Source organism: Typopeltis vanoorti, chromosome 24, assembly GCF_054136105.1.
Source record: "Typopeltis vanoorti isolate ZY-2024b chromosome 24, IOZ_Tvanoo_1.0, whole genome shotgun sequence".
Classification (NCBI taxonomy): Eukaryota; Metazoa; Arthropoda; class Arachnida; order Uropygi; family Thelyphonidae; genus Typopeltis; species Typopeltis vanoorti.
In genome coordinates this window covers 29,152,008-29,174,366 of record NC_143572.1, presented here as the reverse complement: position 1 = coordinate 29,174,366, position 22,359 = coordinate 29,152,008, and the positions used below count along the sequence as shown (strand labels likewise).

The window sequence follows — 22,359 nt, the reverse complement described above, 5'->3', positions numbered from 1 at the left end:
TAAAACTTGAATTTTTTTTGGGGGGGGGAGACAATAAAGACTCTTTTTTTTTTCATTAAAGATCTTTTAAGTCTAGAATGGTTTTAAAAAAATGCTAGCAGAAATTCCTCTTGTTGGTAAGTACAATAGAACACAATACGGTCTTTGGTTTTCATCAGAAGTGCTTTCTTAAGAGCACATAGCAAATTCTTTTGTTAGAAAGCCGATCCTTCGCATATCTATAAATGCATTCTTTGTATTGAACAGTTATTAAAAATTTAAAAAAAAAGTAAAATTGAACTGTAATAAACTTCAGTAAATGCATTACACTATTACAGTTAATCAAATATAAATATAATGAAATTATTACCGATTAATTTTAATATTTGGAAATATTCTCTTGATTTATAAAGGCTTTGTGTTACCTACTTATCAAATCCACAACATTGCGGTATCTAAAACTGGCCCTGCGTTGTTTTCTTGGTTCTGATCGCTCTTTATCCAATCACAGTTGTTTTCATTCTCTCCGCACGTGGCCTCAAGAGTCTAGAAATTATAATTCAAGTGGAGTCGTTGTACCGTGTAGCAACTTGGCTGTTGAGTTTGTGGCGAGATACGCATTCATTCGCAACCTTACAAGAAAGGAAACCAAAGAAAGGACCAAACTACCAAGGAAAATCAGAAGTAGTTCAAAGAATTACTTAACGAGAATAACAAAGTCGTGTGTTTATTGTCAGCAATATACATGCGATATTTAGTATAATATTTAACTGAATTTATAATAAAGTAAGCTGCAAGCGTAGCTTTCTTTAGCTCTCCTAATTTATTGTAAGAATTCTGCACTTTTCTTAAACAGAAAACAATCGGATTAAAAACAATCTAAAAAAACTAATAATGTGGGGGGAACCCCATACAAATAAATAAACAAAACTGCTTGAATTGCAATCGGAAGATAAGCTTTGTCTTCTGTTTCCATTTACTGGTCAGTTTTGGAATATTCTTAAAAGAACTGGGAGATGGACCGAGTCCTTGACTCGTCATCTGAATGAAGAAAATCTGCGTGGATGGGATGTTATTGAGCTAACCTCTCTAGTCATGGCTAGGTAACGGCAATAGCCGAGCCTCAGTTAAAACTTTATTGGCTACAGCATTGCCATTCGTTATCCTGGAAGTCCTAAAAAGGACTGGTCGTGTAATCTACCTTCTTTCCGTTTTGGAATTTTGGAACAGTCCTTATAAGGACTAGCTTAAAGGGGCGAAGCAAGAATGCTTTTCATCTTCCCCGTTATCTGTAGAGGATAGTGTAGGGATAAGGTATATTGAGCTATTAAAGTTCTGATCATGGCAGGAGAATAACAGTAATAGCCAAGCCTCAGTTAGGATTTCATTGGCTACAGCATTGCCATCCATTACCCTCCAAGGGTATTAATCACCGCATCTCATTCAGATGACGAGTCAAGGACTTAGTCCATCTCCCAGATTGTCCACACCAATTATGCAGCATATCCCGATTGAGCAAGCTGGTTTTAGAGAAAAACGTGGTTGCTGTGATCAAGTGCTCACTTTAACATCATACATAGAAGCTGGATTTCAGAAGCAAGAAAAAACATCAGCTGTCTTCTTGGACCTAACAGCAGCCTATGATACAGTATGGCGTGAAGGTCCTATATACAAATTTCTTAGCATTGTCCCATGTAAACGGACTGCACACTTAATTTCCTCCATGCTCACTGAACGTTTCTTTCAAGTTATATTAGGAAATAAAATGTCCCGATAACGAAAACTTAATAATGGTCTTCCACAAGGGTCAGTATTGGCACCCTTACTTTATAACCTATACACATATGACTTGCCTGCTACCATCTCACGCAAGTTCTGTTATGCTGATGACACTGTAATTGCCATTCGACACAAAAACATGAGTCAGGCTGAAGACGTACTTACAAAAGAGCTGAAAACTATAGGTGAATATTATAAAAAATGGAGGCTCCAGCTCAATCCAGACAAAATAGAAGGAAGTATCAAGATTTCACCTTAATAATCACATGGCAGATGTCACTTTACATATCTTCTTTGAAGGATGTTTACTACGACACAATAAGTTCCCAAAGTAATTGGGCGTTACCCTGGACCGTACGCTCTCTTACAAGCAACACCTATCAAACGTTTCTGCTAAGTTAAGAACCCGTAACAACATAATACAAAAACTAATAGGCACGACATGGGGAGCAACAGCCGATAATCTGCGGATTACTGCTCTTGGTCTAGTTTTCTCTGTTGCCGAATATTACTCACCAGTGTGGCTAAATAGCACACATGTTAAACTTGTTGATAGCCAACTAAATAATACAATGAGACTGATTTCTGGCACAATTAAATCAACGCCCACATACTGGCTTCCAGCTCTTAGTAACATTGTTCCACCGAATCTGCGCAGGACTAAGGCTCTCTTACATGAGTATAAGAAAATCTTGGAGAACACAGCCCTACCAATACATTTAGATCTCCCAGACTTAAGTCTACGACGATTGAGATCAAGACATCCACCACTACAATTAGCCCAACTACTACTACATTCTAATTTTGACTTAAAGCAAAAGTGGCAAGAACAGTGGGAGAGCCATACAGACGACATTACAAAATTTTCTCTGAATGAATTACAAGAAAGTTTTGATGCTTGCTCACACTTCCCACGAAAATCCTGGATTCAGCTTAATAGAATACGAACTGGTCATGGTGTATGTGCGGACATGCTTTTTAAATGGGGTAAACGACCATCCCGGCATTGTGATTGTGGAGCTCAGAGACAAACTGTGAACCATATTGTGACTCAGTGTTATCTCAGAGCATATTCAGGAGACAAATTGGACTTTTTGAGTGCTACACCGGAAGCTATGAACTATCTAACCAATATGGAAGTAACCTTTTAATTTTATTGGTTTTTAAAATGACTTTTGACTTTTAATTTTATATGTTATTAAACTGCATTATACTGCATGTTTTGATATTCATGCTATACGAATAAATAAATAAATAAATCACCGCATCTCCTTCTAGAATCTTATAGTCCTTATAAGGACTAGCTTAAAGGGGCGAAGCAAGAATGCTTTTCATCTTCCCGGTTATCTGTAGAGGACAGTGTATGGATAAGGTGTTATTGGGCTATTAATTAAAGCTCTGATCATGGTAGGAGGGTAACAACAATAGCCAAGCCTCAGTTAGAACTTCATTGGCTACAGCATTGCCATCTCTTACCCTCCAAGGTTAAGAGATGGATTGAATGAATTAATCACCTTCCTTCTAGAATTGACAATTGACAATTGACATTTATGTCTTTAGGGGTGAAGCAAGATGCTTTTCATATTCCCCGCTATCTGTTGTGGTTGCAGTGAAGGTAAAATTAATGAGCAGATTGCTCGCCCTGGATGGGCATGGAGATTATGCATCACTAAAGGAGGCCAATATAGCTTTTGGTCTTCTATATTTGAATATGTCCGTTGGATCGTATGCTGTAGCTTGTTGAACCAAATCGTTGGGATGTGTGGACGTCTTTAGGAAAAACTTGGTGGCTAAGGATCGTAGAAAAGAGAAAATATAGGGAATATTTGTGTCTCTGTGTAGTTGAATGTTTCTAACATACCACGGGGAGTTCAAAATCATTCTCAGGCACTTGTTCTGCACTCGCTGTATTTTGATGATGTTAGCATTAGAGGTGTGGCTCCAGGCCGGAGAGGCATAGGTGATTATAGGACGAATTGTCATCTGGTATAGTTGTAATTTGATTCTGTTGCTGAGCTTGCTATTTCTATTAATTAGCGGATAGATCTGTGCTATGGCTTTAGATGCCTTTGCATGCAGACTTGGTGTGCTGATTGAAAGATAGCTTTTTGTCGAGAATTACACCCAGGTAATTTGTTTCTGACTGCCAAGGAATTTTAGTATTGAATAGTCACAAATCTCCTACAGGAGACATTGGCCTTTTTGAGAAAAGAACGGCTGAGCTTTTCTGGGGGTTGACTTCCAATCTCCACTTAGAGAACCAACCCTCCAGCTTTAGAATGTTTTCTTGAAGCTTTCTGGTAATGAAAAGGGGTCTGAGAGATCTGGTTAGTATTGCCGTATCGTCCACATATAGGGCCAAAATGGAAGTCATCGGATTGTGCGGGATGTCTGACATGTATATAGAGAACAGTAATGGAGCCAGTAGAGATCCCTGCGTCACTCCAGCAAAGATGTGGCGCTGGGAGGATGTAGAACCGTTGATTTTTACTTGCATTGATCTATTTTGAAGATATGAGTGGATTAAATGAACCATTCCACGTGAGATGCCGGCTGAGATAAGCTTGTGCAGGAGTCCAAAATGCCAGATTTTGTCAAATGCTTTGGATAAGTCTAGGAAAACAGCGCCTGTGCATTGGCGCCAGTTGTCGCTGGTGGTGATGTATTCAACAATTCTGTGGATTTGCTGGGTAGTACTATGGTGTTGCCTAAAACCAAACTGTTCTTTTGGAAGGATGTTTAGGTCATTTATTGAGGTCTGAAGTCGTGAGAGGATGACCTTCTCTGCAACCTTACCCACATTTGAGATGAGACTGATTGGACGATAATTTTGGGGTAGGTGTGAGTCTTTGCCTGGCTTATGTATGGGAATTACGTCAGCCAGTTTCCAGGTGGAAGGAAAATAGTGAAATCTTAAAATTGCATTTATTATACTGGTCAGGTACACTACTGCCCTCCGGGGCAGAAGTTTAATCACACGATTAGTAATGCCGTCTGGTCCGAGAGCTTTTTTGTTCTTTAAATTTTTAATAATGTCATATATCTCAGCAGGTGATGTTGATGCAATATGGTCAGTGCTGGTGATAGGAAGTTTGAGTGAGTGTCTGACCTTGCTGTGAATCTTATGTATGTGGTCAAAGTCAAGGTTTCCATACGAAGGCCTGCATTGCTCTTCCAAGCTGTGCGCTATAACCTCTGCTTTGTCCACATCTGTGTGAGCAAGGCCCTGATCAGTTAATATTGGGGGAAGGGATCTGCCTTTGTTTTTGGTATTTTTCAGTAGTCCCCAGATGGAGTGATCACTAGGTGAAATGGAGGATAACTTTTCATCCCATACATAGTCTCTATGAGCTTTCAGTGCATCTCTTACTGCCCCATTTAGTCTGTTTAGATTTGTTTTGTCTTGTGGTGCACACTTGTTACGGAATCTTTTTCGAGCTCTGTTTTTATCTCTAATTAAGTTCATGATGTCTTCAGGCAAACGATCTGGCTTGCGAGCAGATTTGTAGGAGGAAGCTACCTTTATAGCAGAATTAATTTGTTGTGTGAGATTTGTAACTGCAGTTTCTACTTCTTTTGTGCGTATGTGAGGAACAGGTCCAATATAATCCTTGAGTGCGGCTGACAGTCTTTCCCATACAATGTAGGAGTGAGAAGGAGGACACAGGAATTCATGATTTCCCAGCTGTACTAGAATTGGATTGTGATCGGATGATAGTTCATCCATAGATATGATACTGTACTGAAGTTTAATATCCCGCAGGATAGCTATATCCAGGATGTCAGCAGTGCCGAACGTACTGAGATGAGTTGGTTCGGTGGGGCCTGCCACAACAGCGTTGCTTGATCCTAAGTAATTGAAAATGATGCAACCATTCTTGTTTGTGGTTGAACAATTCCATGCAGGATGCTTGGAATTCAGATCCCCGGCAATAATGGTGGGCCCTCTGATGCCTAAGATAGCATTTAGATCAGAGTGAAGTAGAGATTTTTGGGGAGGGTTGTAAGCTGAGTAGATTTTCAGTTTGCCAGTGGAGCTGGTGACTACTTCCACTCCTGTGATCTCAAGGTTAGTGGTTGAAGGAATGCTCACAGAGTGGTGCTTAATGTAGTTTTTAATGAAGATGGCAGTGCCACCGCCTCTGTAGAGTAGTCTGTCTTTTCTGTATAGGCGATAGCCCCTTATTGTAGGATTGTCTGAGGGTCTTAGATGAGTTTCGCTAATTAGAATAACATCAGGCTGATACCTAGATGTGAAGGCACGGAGTTCCAGGATTTTGTTTTTGAGGCCATTTGCATTCCAAGCAACAATTGAAGAGATGCTGGAATGAGTTTGTTTCTATTCATTTATGAGAGCTGTGAGGATGACCTGTGTTTCACGAAGAAATCTTTTAGTGGAGGTTTCAGTAGGGTTTGATAAGCTAAAATTTTGTAGCATGTTTGCTAGTGAGGCCGTGATAATAGCTGTTAGGTTTTTAGGTGCTCTTGGTTGATTTTGTTCTGGAGTTGGCCTAATTGTACGGGTCACATCGGCATAACTTCTTGTTTGCTTTTGATTTGAGGTCTCCAACTGTGGCCGCAGAGTCTCAGGTTTTGATGTCTGGGCCGCTGGTGTTCTTGTACTGTAGGAGGGGGGCTGACTGAGTGCCTCCATCCGTCTGTTCTTTGGATGTTGAGTACATCCCTTGTAGTTCGCCGGATAAGGGCCACTGCAGTTGGCACATTTGGCCGAGGTGGTCCTTGGCTTAGTGCAGGTATTGGTTGGGTGGCTGTCTCCACATTTTAAACATCTATATTCTGCTCTGCATAGATTCTGGGCATGGCCAAACTTTTGGCACCTGTGGCACTGCCCAGAAGATGATCTTTTACGGAGTGGTTCCGGTGTGACGATGAGACCACAGACTGTTTTTAAGTTGTAGATATCCTTATATATTTTGTGAATCTCAACAAGGACTAATGGCATGGGAGTTTTGTCTGTTTTGTACATTCTGCTGACCTTGACAGGTGGAAGATCCTGAGAATTTAGGTCAGCAGCGATTTCTGCTGTGTCAATGTCTTCACAGACACCACGAAGGACTACTTTTAAGTTTTTTTCGGAACTGAGCGCAAAGGTATGACACTGGATGCCTCTGTCGTCCAGTTCCTTGGTCAACCTTCTATAGTCTGTCACAGTTGCTGGCTGAATTTTTATGCCTTCATCCATGTTTTTGGCCTTAATGAAGCCAATATGCAGATTGGACATTGTGGATCGTAAAGCTGCCCACTTTTGTTTTTCTCTAAGGATGACCGGAGGCACCTTTTCTTTGGGAGAAGTAGCGGCGTCCGAACCCTGAGAATCCTGTTCCATTACAGTATTGTCATTGTGCGGTTCTTCTGTTGGTCTTCGCTTTTTGCGAGCACGCACTTCTACAAAGTCTGAAGGAGTAGAAGGCATCGACTCTAAATGATCTTCAGCGACAACTTTGCGAGCACGCATTTCTACAAAGTCTGAAGGAGTAGAAGGCATCGACTCTAAATGATCTTCAGCGACAGCGTCTGAGACACATTCGGGGGGAAACGTGTCATACAGTTTAACTTTTCCCGGCCAATTATCACTCAGTAGCTTTCCCAGTCTGAGGAATTCCCTGTAAACTTCTTCGAATTTGGTCTCATTTAGAAGTTTTGCCATTTTTAAAATGTGTTGAGACACAGATGGAGAAAGAGTAGAGATCCCTCAGGTGTCCCGAGCAGGCAAAGACAATCCTGTGGACTTTTGAGGGTCCACTAGCAGATCCCGTAGACTCTTAGATGTCTACCAGCAATAAAATGTTACTCTATATATATATATATATATCCCGTAGATCAAATCGATCTACCAGCATCGGTAGCAAATATTTCACCTTAAAAAACCTCAGAAAATGACTTACCTCTATATATATCATTTATCATTCAAAACTATCGCCACTAATTAATAACACAATGACTTATCTGACTCTTAATTCCATCATAAATAATACACGACACAAAACACTAACACACGGGCCGCCATTTTCCTTCATCAAAAACTCTCTTATATAGTTCTTATAAGAATAAGAACTGGGCGATGGACTGAGTCCTTGACTCTTTATCCCGTCATCTGAATGAAGTAAATCTGTGTGGATGGAGTGTTATTGAGCTAAAAAGCTCTAATCATGGCTGGTAGCGGCAATAGCCGAGCCTCAGTTAAAACTTCATTGGTTAGCATTGCCATTTGTTACCCTGGAAGTCCTCACCCAAAAACTCTCTCTAACTTTCAGCTTATTACTAAATGAATGGCATATTAGAACTTTTATGGTGTAGGATACAAAAATAAATTAAAAACTATTGTTCTTTTAAAAAATTTGAGTCTTATTAGTACCACAAATAATTTTTAATTTGCATTATTTTTTTTATGAATTAAGAACATTACTGAAATGAAATGGAATTTAACATTTAGTTTGACCTAAAATTAAGTACCAGTATCGAATCTATCATGATTTTCTAGAATTGTACAGTCTGAATATTCAATGAAAATTGAATATTTCAAATATTCACTTTTCGACAAATATAACGAGGATTCTTCCTTTAGAGATTAGCATCTGGGATACACCTTTAACTTCAATTAAGCTTAAATTTAATTTGTCTAGAAAATCTGCAGGATGGTGTGTTTACTTGTTATCAGCTTACTAAGTGATACTGTATATTGTGTACATATTACAATAATACGAGTATAAACCTCTCTATAAATTCATTACAGTGTTCCTTTTGGAATCGTAAAAGTTATAGAAGCTCGGCAACGTAAGATTTTAATTGGAGCAGTCTTCCCAGCTGCCATTATTTCAAAATAAATAAAGATATACTTTTTTCTCCTTTTACAGGGTGTCCTTCTTCCAAACATTAGTCAATTCGAAGCCTTCTGTTTAGTGTTGCAATGTATACAAGTAAGTATTGCAATTTACGCCAATGAATTCATTACACTGTTTATATTTCGCGTGAGAATAATCAAAATAACTATTTTAATGTTTATGAAAAGTTTATCATCTTCTGCATTTATTCAAGTAATATACAAGAAAATGGTCAGAAAAGAGGCTAATGTCAGTAATTTAAATCTGGAGAGCTTCTCAAGTAATTTACAATGTGTACCTTGTGTAGAATTCACTGGATTCGATTTACGCGTGGTGATCATATTTCAGGAGATTAGTGTCAACTTATTGAGCTTGCATATTCAACGTGACTACATTAAAATTTTAATCCGGTAACCTTTAATGTCCTTACATAATTCATTGCTTGAGTAGAGGATCAAGCATCTCTTGTATCATTCCTTACTGGCTAATTGTGCGATGCTGCAGAATAGAAAATGGGCATCTAAGGGGATCCGGAACTTACATTACAATGGTAACAAGAGTCAGAATTATGTCATTATTTCTAATTTTATTATTTCATACTTCTATACAGAAAATTATCTCATATCTCTAGATCTTGTAATAATTGAATTAAAATTCCAGTTAATGGAATCTTTAGCTTAATTATTTTTTTTCTAAATATATTAACTAAAATTCAGTTAATAGGGCTAGCTTCCTTATTGTTTATTTTTAGAGACCAGTATATAACTTTTTTCAGCTTAAAAATGGTCTTTTGAATTTAATTTGACAGAAATAAGTTATCATTATTAATTAAAGATTTAGATTCCGCTCGATGTCCTTGTCAAGTACTCGGACCATACCCTGAATTATACTTCGCTATATTATTTACTAGGACGAATTAATACTAATATCACATCTCTGCTAATGAAAATTAGGCACTTTGAAACCGTGAAGCACTTTGAAGACCCATCATACTGAACTCAGTTTAACCTGTGTCCTGATACTCGTAAAGCGATTTTTTTTCTGAATTTCCTCAAACCTAAAAAACAAATATGGATTATGAACAGTAACTGACCGCTTGCAACGGACCAATGTAATACGTCCTCCTAAGCTAATTTGATATCAGTTCTAAATTCTGAAACCTCCTAAAATTCCATGTAGAATTCTGAACTTTTATTTTAAAATTTTCCGCAAAGACACCATTCAATCGGGAGTTTTATAGCATTAATAGATGTAGGCATATCGGTGACTGCCCTCACCAAAGTAACTTTCTCAGTTTTTAGTTCTTTTTTTGAGCAATAAATGTATCCTATGGCTTGAAAGAAATTTATTTCGATAGCAAGATTTCTAAAGGCGAACTTTTAGAATCTGTACTCTGTAAAGATCACCTTTATAGGATAAGATGGATAACTTTTGTTCTTTGTTTTCATTTCTGAGAAAAACCAATAATAAAGTAGCTCGCGACAGTGAAGGCATAGAAAAGGCAAACAATATACAGGTGATCAAGACTAAAGTATTTTTTTTTAAGGCCTTGTGAAACACCATCATTATCTAGTGATCTGAAAGGTGAGGAACGTTTCAGGTACTACATCGGGCGTGTTGCATAAGCGATAACTGAGAAAAATAAAAAAGTACTTCCATTATTCAACACAAGAGAGCGCTGTAATAAAACATGAAGTTTGTATATCACGCAATTCGGCAGGTACCAGAAGGATTTATAAAGATGGACAGGGAGTTTTTCCCTTCATTCTGGTTGTTAATACAGTCCATAGGAACAACCGTATCCAACAAGCTTTGTTTATGAAACTGCAACAATTGCTAAACATTTAAATGCTGTTGCTGCACTCCGCGAAATTCGGTACCTGAACAAATTGGACCAGGTACGTGCCTTAAACAACCGTCTGATTGATTCTACGGAAGTTGCTGCATTTCTACCCAGTCATGATAACCATGATGGAGGATTTGTGCCCGCTGAACTTTGAAAATCGACTGACATTTGCTTTAACATTCCTTGTTCGAATGGATTTGGCCGTTTTTGGCAGTGAATGATATTTTTTGGACAGATGAGCCTCACTTTCATCCGTAGCGAGCTGTGAATACCACTAGTTGCCTCTGTATGGGCTACGCAAAAACCACATATAATGCCACAAATTCCTTTGTGTTTCTCCCAAGTTACTCTCTGGTGGGGATTTTCAGCTTCGGTTATCACTGGACCATTCGTTTTGAGGACATTCAGGTCCTGGGACCTGTTCAGTTACTGCCTAGAGGTATCGTAATATGATAAGCATGCTGGTTTTGCCACAGCTACAGCAACGCAGGATGGGACCCCCTCCCCATCCACGCATAGAATATTTCACCGAAGCTAGAGTGATCATCTGTGCGTTTCTGGCCGCCTCGTTCACCTCATCTGATTCCCTGCGACTTCTGGCTCTGGGGATTTCTCAAAGACAGGGTTTATCGAGATCATCCTTCTAACTTGCCAGCGCTGAAAGACAGCCTGTACGCAACACCAGTCCCGACCAGCTCAGTTCTGCCATTGAACACACTGTGCAAAGAATGAGGTTTGTGGGATACCGGAAAGAGTAGGACATTGAACAGTACAGCCTGCGAATGCATAATAGAAGCGAATTAAAATTTGTTTATTATGCTTATGTCGCTTTTTCCCTTCTTACACACACACAAAAAAAATTAATAATCTACATTCGGCATACCATACAGCGAACCCTGGTTATGAATTTTGGAACTACTTTTTTTTTTTTTTTTTTTTCAGATATCTCTCCCTCATTACGCACAATGTAACCTTGCGACGTTTCGCAGCATTTTGATCACTGGGTGGCGCTCCACAGCCTTAAACAGGATACTTTCTTTTGATCCCTGTGTACTTCATAGACGTCTGATATGTAAGAAATTCGTATCTTGAGTGCAAATCGAATTACGAATTACGAATATTACCTGATAGTGGTCAGGGTTAGTGAATTACTCTTTGTTTGCTTGCCTTGGTTTCTTTCTTTTTCTTTTTCTTTTTTTTTTCTTACGTTGTCTGCATTTGTGTATTCTGAGTTGGTAATTCTTCAGTAGTTCCCGCGAATGTTTACAGTGTAAACACTTGGAAGTATCCTAATGAATTTTTATGGCCTGCGCTAATATTCATGGCACTTACCCCACTTGATGCGTTTTAATTTTATTAATTATAGAAACAGTAATAACACGAAGAGACTGATGGAGTGCTTAGTTCCGGTAATTAATTTTTAATGAGATCTATAAACTAAATAGATTTTTTTTGTATAAAAACAAAACAAAAAGATTTTTATAAAATGAATAATAAAGAACAATATATAAGATGAATAATAATATAAAACGGATAATCAAGAATAATTTTATTAGCATAATCTGGCAAAACGATTCCACGGAGATCTGAATATAACCAATAAGGGTTAGCAAAGTGAAATAACTTTAACGAGAGAAAAAGAGATGACTTGTAAGGAAGCAATATAAAGTCGCTATTAAATTTTACTGAGTCACAACAACTTTGTTTTTGATTGTAGCATTGGCAGAACAAATTCATGTACATCAGCCAGAAACAAGTTGTAGTTTAATAAACTTCGAGTTTGGACACACTTGTCAAATTCTTGTAAAAGTACTTCTACTCAATAGGCTTCTTCCGATAATGCAACTCTGTCGTAAACATCATTGTGCTTCTTCCAAATACAAGGAAATATCGACAATCGAAAATTGTACTCTCAACACTATCCTATACGACGGGACATCCAACTAACCGTGATGATATATATATAAAAAAAGGTCGTTTGACTTTTTACTCATTAAAAGAAAAGTCCCAAAAGATAACATACATACTTAACATACTTAATTATATACTTAACAAGAATAGACAAATAAAATAAAAATAGAGAAATACGTTAAACAATCTATAAAATCCAGCATAACGAAGAATAAAAACTTGTAAAGGCTAATAAATAGATAAAAATAATAAAACAAGGGAACGAATTTGGTGAGACTTTCACGGGAGATCTCACCTTAAAAAGGGACTCAGGTCTGCCTGGATGTTGGCCTTCACATCTCCCGAGTATGTTCAAGACCACTTTGGAATAAAATCAAATCAGATTATAGTGAAAACAATTATATTAAATTCTGAGTTTAAAACGTCGGGAAATCAATAATGTCAAATATATGCCAACTTTAATTTTCCTCTGTGCAATATGACATATGGTTGGAAGGCTACACCATCTCCGTAGGAACAGTTCTTCACCCAAGAGGTATCAGACTTGTTCTCAGAATCGAGTGAGATATGCGAAGAAGCAGTTCCTAATTCGATGGTAGATTCTGTCTTCCTCAGTGAGGACATGTTCTCAACCTCTGCCAAATGCGTTTCAATAGCAGTCACTGTTAGAAAAGGTGTCTTACCGTTTCAATACCGCGGCATACGTCACAAAAAGGATCACAAGGCTGGGGGAAGTATTGCTATTTCATTAATAAAATCTTCCCGTTTCATCTCCTCATGATGATCTGTTGTGTTGGTAACGATGGAAATTCGGAATCCCTGTTTGTGTTCTCTAACGTGTTCATGCTATCCGAACTAACCAATGGGAGATTGAGAGAAGTGCGATAGACCTCCCCCAGTCGTTTTTCGGCTGTCCGATACGGGCATGTGTTGATCTTGTTGCTGGGATTTTCTGCATGGGCTATTGAAGTGCTCTAAGGTGTTTCCATATTCGTTACAATTTCGACATCTTGCACTTTTTCGTTATGCTCCCAGATAGTCATAGGAATGACACCTGAAACACTTACTCCTGGATAACTGACTATAGCCGTTGCAGAACCAATTCCTGTTTATTGGGAACAGGACTCTTCATTTCCATTGAAAAGCTAATCACTTCGGATTTCCAATCCGGGTATCGCTATCAATGTCTTCCTTGATGTCTTTAATAGTTCCCCATTTCGAGAATATTTTATAAATTACGTCATCATCGTTGTTCGCAACGTATTTTAAATCTGTTTTGAGTCGCTAATTAGGTTGCCAATCATGATCAGAATTAATTTGGCCTCGGAAGATTTAAAACCCTGCAGTAACTTGTGCCAAATTTCTAAATTTCTTGCTACAATGCAACTACCTATCATAAAACTTGGCGTACAGCTCTTTTTTCGTCTTAGATCTAGTTCGAAATTAGCTTTCTTACTTTAGACAAAGCAAAGTCATAACTAATTCAAGATTGTTATAGTAGGGTGAAAAAATAAACGGAGGATGAAAGCAAGTATAGTGATAAAAACCACTATTGTATAATTCCATTATGATCAAGTCCTTTGTTGTTGTTGTTATGTTCCATCGAATCGTTTTCGACTCCTGGTGATTCTATGAACATACATTCTCCATTCAGATCTGTCCCTGGCCATATCTTTCAGAATTTCGAGGCGCATTCCAGTTGCTTCTTTAACTCCATCCACCCACCCACCCATCTAATTCTTGGTCTTCCTCTTCTCCTGCTTCCATGAACTTTAGCAAGCATCATGATCTTCTCCAGACTGTCATTTGCTGGCGAAATATGTCCGAAGTATGACAATTTTGAACAAGTCCTACCAGCAAATAATTCTGTAGTAGACCCGAAAGTCTGCTAGAAGTCAAATCCCTTCGACCGAACACCTGCCAGAAAAAACATCCAGTAGAAAACAAGTCCTACTGGATTTGTATACATACCTGAAGGTCCACTTCAGGTATACATTTGTATGTATACCTGAAATTTGTATGTATATGTATATATATTTGTATGTATATGTATACTGGATTTGTATGTATACGTGAAATTTCTATGTATACGTGAAATTTCTATGTATACCTGTCTGGTATGTATACCTGAAGATCAACTAGTAAAATCCTACTAGTAACACTGTAAGCTTAAAATCACTGTAAGCTTAACTTGAACTTAATTGGTTGATGGACTGAGTCCTTGACTCTTTATCCCTTCATCTGGATTTTAGATTGTGGGTGATAAGATTATTGTGGGTAATTTACCTGCTCATTGTGAGCATTGAGGCTGTATCAGCTTTCTCTTGCGATGGAGGATTTCGGTTTTTTATGTTTGAAACGATCTGAGGGCTTGTAGTCCGCTGCCTGTCGAACTAACTGATTTGGGTGATTATCCGTGATTGTGAAGAATTTCTCTGCAATGTTTGTCATGTAGGTCTTAATATCTGGAAGATTGGCTTCTTGATGTAACTGGATGTTTCTGATGAACCATGGGGCATTAAATGCCATTCTTAGGCATTTATTCTGTATTATCTGAAGTCTGTTGATGTTGCTTTTAGTCGTGTGACCCCAGGTTGGAGAGGCATAAGTTAGTTGCGGTCTGATTACCGATTTGAAAAGTAAGATTTTGTTGCTTATGCTTAGGAAGCTGTTCCTGTTCAAAAGTGGATATAGCTGTGCTATAGTCTGACTTGCCTTAGTGGTAACACTATCCATATGTGACTTGAAGTTTAGACGTCTATCAAGATGAATTCCCAGATATTTGGTAGAATTGCGCCAAGGGATGATATTACCAAACATTTGTATGCTTGTATTCGGTTCTGCCTTACGTCTGGTGAAAAGTACTGCAGAGCTTTTGTTTGGATTAATTGCGATACGCCACTTGGTGTACCAATCCTCCAATTCATTGACTGCTCTCTGCAGCTTGATTGTGGCCAGGTGTGGACGGAGGGATCTGGCTATAATGATTGTATCGTCGGCATACAGAGCGGTGATAGCTGGAGACAGTTTGGGGAGATCTGCCATGTATATGGAGAAGAGTAGGGGAGATAGTAGAGAGCCTTGAGGTACTCCGGCCGTGATTCTCCTCTCCGTGGATCTGATACCGTTGAATTTTATTTTAAATTTTCTGTTGTGTAGATATGATTTGATAAGTAGCACTAGTGGCAATGGAATACCAACTTCGTGTAGTTTAAAAATTAGTCCATGATGCCATACTCTATCAAATGCTTCAGTGATGTCTAGAAAAACTGCGCCAGTGTGTTGGTGCCATTCATACCCTTGGGTTATATGTTCGATAACTCTATAAATTTGTAGCGTTGTGGAGTGATATTTCCTAAAGCCGAATTGTTCATCTTGAATTATATGGTTGATATCTGTTGCCTCTTGAAGCCGTGTGAGAATAGCACGTTCGGCTATCTTACCTATGCATGAAAGAAGGCTGATTGGTCTGTAATTTAAAGGAAACTGTGTATTTTTCCCAGGTTTGGGAATTAGGAAAACGTCGGCAATTTTCCATCGTTGTGGGAAATAATTTAGCCGGAAGATGGCATTAATGATGGCTACTAGATGCATAACCCCTTTGCGAGGAAGTAACTTGAGTACCTTATTTGTTATTCCATCTGGACCTGGAGCCTTTTTGTTATTTAGTTTTCTTAAAATCTCATATACTTCTGTTGGTGATACGGATTTGTTATTGGATTGGAATGAGGCATTTTGAGTTATTTTATGCACTTGGGTGTGAATTTTACTTATGAAATTTATATCTGTATTGATATAATTGGGGCTGCATTGTTTTTCTAAACTGTCAGCAAATGCTTCAGCTTTTTCCTCGTCGTTGTAGACAACATTAGATTCACCTTGGATTGGAGGAAATGTAAAACGCTTTGAACGGAGTGATTTCATCATTTTCCATATTGATTGATCCTCTGTGTTTAATTGGAGAATTTTGTTATTCCAGAGTTGGTTACGGTCCTTTAGGGCATATCGAACCTGGTTTGTTGCTCTATTGACTGCTTGTTTATCCGCTGGGTCCATTGTTCTCTGATATTGTCTTCTTAATCTGTTTTTCTCTTGGATAAGACGTTTTATATCCTGTGGAAGTTTATTTGATGGTGTACATTTGGTTATATTTGTTACCTGCGTTATAGCTGTCAGTAGTTGTTTTTCAAGAGTCTTCACTGCTTTTTCTACATCTTCAGCAGATGTCATATGCGGTATTGGACCAAGGTTTTCCTGGAAGGCTGAGGGAAGTTGTTTCCAATTTATAAATGCGGTGGTGTTTTCTGTTATATCTTGTATGGTGCCTAGTGTGATATGATGGGGTTATGATCAGAACTTAAGTCGTTGATTGCTTGTATCTGATAGCTGTGCGCTATGTTTTTTAATATAGCTATATCTAGTACATCAGGACGACCGGTAGCTCCATAATGTGTGGGTTCAGTGGGTCCTATTACTGTTATATTTCTTGAAGTGGTGTAAGAGTTGAGTATTCTTCCATTAATATTTGAGTTTCTGCTATTCCAGACTGAGTGTTTGGCATTAAGATCTCCGGCTATAATCACTGCTCTGCCTGTATTTAGTATCACCTCTAAGTCAGATTCAAGGAGTTTTTTATTTGGGGGGTTGTAGGCTGCATATATCGTAATGCTGCTTGTATTTTCCATATGTATTTCTATTCCTGTAGTTTCCATGTGTTCTGTTTGGGGTTCTGCTATTGAATTATGTTTTATGTTACTTTTCACAAAGATGGCAGTGCCTCCACCTCTAGCAAAGCATCTGTCTGTTCGGTAAGTGCTATAACTATTGATTCTGATTTTGTCACTTGGACGAAGATGTGTTTCATGTATGAGGATGATGTCTGCTTGAGTTTCTGCTGCAAACTCCTGCAGCTCCTGTAATTTGATAGATAAACCATTTGCATTCCATGAAACAATTTGTAATGATTTCGGTTTTCTTTTAGATTTATCCATTAAGAATTTCCATAAAGAGTGATTGTGTATGCCTTAAGATGATATCTTTGGCTTCTTGAGTTGGGTTGGTTTGTTGGAGTTCAGCAAGCATTTCACCTAAGTGGCTTGTTATGTTCAGTAGGATAGGTTTGTTGGTTTGCTGTAACTGCTTTGGTTTTGGGTCTTTTTGGAAGGTTGATCTTGTAACTTCAGCATACGATCTTCCATCCGTTGTGGAGACTATGGTTTGATGGGAAGACGCTTGTTCTTGAAGAGGTTTACTGGTTTTGAGTTGTAATTTTTGGTTTTCAGGAAATGCTATACAGCCCCTATAGTTTGCAGGGTGTGGTCCTCCGCAGTTTGCACACTTTGCTGGAAGTGTACGAGGTTTATGGCATTCATTTGATGCATGTTTGCCACCACATTTAACGCAACGAAATTCAGCCTTGCAGCATCGTTGGGCATGCCCAATCTTCTGGCATCTATGGCACTGGGTTGTAGTTGATTTGTGTTTCAATGCCTCAACTTTTATGACTAGATCACAGATGGTTTGGAGATTGTATATATGATTTTGGTCTTTGCTTATTTCCACTAGAATTAGGGGATAGGGTGTTTTATCAGCCCTCCGCATTCGGCTGACTTTAATTGGGCTAAATCCCTTAAGTTGGAGGTCTGCAGTGAGGTCTTCAATTTGTAATGTTTCAGTTACTCCCCTTAACACTACTTTTAAATTTTTTTCACTCTTGAGTGCAAAAGTGTGATATGGCAAGTTGTTGTTGTCTAGAAGTTTGGTCATTTTTCTGTAATCTGATGATGTTTTAGGTTGTATGCGAATCCCTTCTTCTGTGTTTGTGGCTTTAATGAAGGTGATATCTGAAGATTTCAGTGTGGATGCAACGGACGTCCAGTGCTCCTTGGCCCTTTGGACGACTGGGGGTACCCTTTCTTTAATTACATTATCTGGTTCTATCTCCACTGTTTTGGGTGTATCTGCAGTAGAGGAGATTTTCCTTTTCTTTTTGACTGTTTGAAATTCTGTGTTGGTTTCCACAAACTGCGGAGTATTATCCTGAGATGCAGCATTCTCTGTATTCGTGGAGTGACTTGATTCTGGTTCAGTCAACATACTTCCTTCATTAGAATCATCCATCCTATCTTCTGTGACTGCTGTAGGGGGGAATGTATCTAAGAGCTTTACTTTCCCTGGCCAGTTGTCGCTCAAAAGTTTTCCTAATCTTAGGAATTCTTTGTAAACTTCTTCAAATATGCCTTCATTGAGAGGTTTTGTCATGATTAACAGAAGGCAACAACTCTATTAAAATAAAGTTTGAGAAGTGGGTCCTAGAGCCCAATGTAAATATCCCGTAGATCAAGTCGATCTACCAGCAAAGGTAGCAAATGTTTCACAGAATGAAGAACACTTACCTCTATATATAAATATCCCGTAGATCAAATCGATCTACCAGCATCAGTAGCAAATATTTTACAAAATAAACTTTTCTTTAGAAAATCATAACAACTATTTAAATCACTGATCACATATATAAACACTTGGCAACCGCCATTACGCACCAGCGCCCTCCCTCTTCACTGTAAGCTTAAAACTGATTCGAAATATTAATAATCAAATCTGATATATTATGAAATGTGGTATTTGGGAACACTGTTAAAATTTCTTGAATCATTTCTCCTGTATCACTTTTATTACGTAAAGAGTATAAAATAAAAGTTAATATGTAATAATTTACTATACAATAATAAAATTATATCTATTACAGACATATTCTTTTGTCAAAATCTGGTCTAAATGGAATTATCGGTCACTATAAAGAATGCAAACTGCAGCGTTACTAAATTATGGAGTTGAAACGGGTCAATGTGGTCTAAGTATCATGCAGAACATTATAGATCCAGCCATATTTTATAGCCAAATATGAATAAAGTAACTTTTTTATGACTGTCTGCAATCATTTCTTTACTTGTTGTTTCCGGGCGGTGAATAATTTTTGGGATATCGCTGTTAATTCAAAATGCAATATTAATGAATAAAATGTATTAATCGACTTCTCAAGTTATAGAAATATGTATTTTTTTAAATTAATATCGCTTTTTTCAATAAACTATGGCTGGTAAGTTGATGTAATATTATGTTTTTATTTTGACCCAATGATGTGATTGGATGAAAAAATAATCTATAATAAATATGTGTATCAATAATGTATTTTATAACTACATTAATCATTTTGATTGAAATATAAATTTTAATTAATAAATAAAAACAATAATTAAATTTTAAAATATAAATTTCAATTATAAAGGATATTTTGAATTGTTTTTCAGATTTTCAAGATACACCTTTTACTTTATTTGTTATTTGATTTCTTATATGAATCAGACATGCTCTTAAAAACATTATTATTCGGTAAATTTCTGTTAGTTTGATATTACTGTATTTAAGGAGTTTATTTCTGTTAGTTTGATATTACTGTATTTAAGGAGTTTATTGCTAAAAGTATTAGTCAGAAGTTCCTGAAGTTTAAATATTAAAGTGGAGGTTATTATGGATCCATCGATATTAAATTTAAATATTAAATATTAATGGTCAAATATAAATAAAAAGTAACTGCAATTTTTTTTCGAAAATTTTCCAGTGTGCTTATGAGAATATAACAATCGGCATGGGCATGGTATTGATTTTATTTTCTGCCCAAGAGCCCGTATGTTCGCTTTTATTAGTGCATCAGTTAGGTTTCAATGAGAAACAGTTCAAAACGGCTGTCAAGCCAGTGAAACATAATTTAAGCAAAAAAACATGGCGAACATACGGGCGTTTTGGGCATAAATTATGTATTTTAAGTAGTGCTCACCAAGGCAACTCTTGCCGAAGATTATCTTCTCATAAGCTCTCTAGTAAATTTTCGAACCTTTTTTAGTTTGGCTCTAAAATCTGGCTGGATCCATAATATTCTCAATTTTAGTATATACTGCTTTTCACTTTCCACTGCTTTTTTATATTTTATTATAGGTTATTTATCAGGGATTATTATTATTGTTATTATTTATTTATTTATTTGTATTTTTCTTAAACTAATAATTACGTTATTCTTAAATGTAATCTAGTTCTTACATTTTTATAAAATTTATTTTAGAGTGATTCCATGTCAGAAATACTAAAAGCTCATAAATTTAATAATATTGACGCCTGTTTTTTATAGCAAGTTCCTCAACAAGAGCCAACCTATCTAGGAAGACGCAGAAGAAGTGATGGGCAATGGGAAACTCCAGTGATTGAAACCGAAAGAACAATAAATCTCTCTTCCGAAAACGAGAATCCTTTACTGTCTGGTGTTTAAGCATATAATAGAAAAGTAGTGAAGTAACACCGACGTGTATATGTTGTAATAAAAAAATTTTTATTAGCATTTTTTGTTGTTGTTTTGATTAAATTAAAATGAAATCAGCGATTTCCACTGTATTTAAACTATAGCATAAACTTAGCACCTCTGGAACGCCACGAATTTTAATATTTTTGTATATCATCGTTTCTATTTTAAATAAAAATTTGAAAGAAATAATTCTGTGTTCAGGAAAATTTTTATTTTTAATTTATAAACATACGTATAAATTAAACACTTTTTTCCCACATTAAACATTATTATTAGATGGAAATATAGAAATATATTTCACTTTCTAAATATATAATTTTAATTTGAAAATTTTACGAAATGACCATAGAGTGAGGAAAAAAAACGCCACTCTTAACTCTGCATTATTGCCTGAACTGTGTGTCTAAAATTACTGCAACATCATCCTCTAAAACTTTAAAATGTCAACACAATTGTATTGTCACGAATAATCTGCCTATGATAAATTAATGAGTCGTTTAAACCTTAAATATCAAAGAGCACTTACATTACGGAGAGCTATTAAAGTAACGAGTTAATTTACTGCCATTTACCGATTTCGTATTTCGTAATTTCCTTACTTTCGTTTATTTTTATTTCTCTTGCAATTTCTTGTTTTACAAAATGATGTTAAATGTCAAAAAATCGCTTCCGTTGAGCTTCTATTTTAACAACAATGATATTGTGCTTTCAATTAATTGCTAACACTGCTCTTCACGAATCTCTTAATCTGTTGTAAATAATTGCACACTAGCGCCATTTTTATAAAACGACAGTTAATGAAAGTTATAAAAATATATATTTAGTCCTTTGTAAGTACCTTTCGACTACAAAATTAGATGATTTGAATGTGTAGAAAAAAATAAATGAATTTTGTGCATTGAAATAAATGATGAAGTATACACAACCGATTTCTAATATTTCAGAAAAAAAGTAAATGGAATTTTGTCTATATTTTGAAAATTTATTATTTTTTATGGATATGTAAACTTTAAAAGCATATAATCAGATTAGACTAATTGAAAAGATAAAACCATCTTTTTTTTTCTTGTAGAGTTTGGAGGAATGTTTAAATTCGACTGAACCTTTCGGGTTTTTTTTTTTTTTTTTTTTATTTTAACACATGGAACGAATGCATTAAGCAAAACGAGCTTATCTTACTGCATTTTGACCTTCAAAGACATTAATCAATAATACTTATCTGGAAAATTAGTTTCTCTGAAAGCTTAATTCATTTTGTTGAATAATTCTTCAGCATTTTTTTCATAATACTTAAAGTTTTGCAAGTTATTATTTTGTATCTTTAATGTTACTTATATTAATAAATCATTTTAGTTTCGTGGTTGTGGTTGTTTGTGAAGTCTAGATTTAGCGTAATTTCTTAGCTCATAAATAATTTAAAAATTGATAGTAATTTCCTCTATACATGAATGGTATTGCTTGCTATCGATAGGAGATGATTTACTTACCTACAGTAAAATATTTTTTCCGTTTGATAAGAACTTGATATGTACAATATATAAAAGTTTTTGGAATATTCCAAATTATAAGCTATTTTAATCATTCCGTTTATATTTACTTACCTCATTGGACATTGGCGATAAGAACTATTTCAGCATCACACAATC

At 36.6% G+C, this 22,359-nt stretch overlaps 1 protein-coding gene across 1 annotated transcript in view; it reads left to right on the top strand.

Annotated features, from left to right (window-relative positions):
- Positions 1–20,792, top strand: part of LOC150093057 (uncharacterized) — a 50,890-nt gene extending 30,098 nt beyond the window's left edge. Inside the window, exons 6-7 of the mRNA XM_090414074.1 lie at positions 8,634–8,696; positions 20,543–20,792. Of these exons, the coding sequence (XP_090270200.1) occupies positions 8,634–8,696; positions 20,543–20,680 (201 nt within the window). The 3' untranslated portion in view covers positions 20,681–20,792. The remainder of the gene's footprint in view (positions 1–8,633; positions 8,697–20,542) is intronic.
- Positions 20,793–22,359: the final 1,567 nt, after the last annotated feature.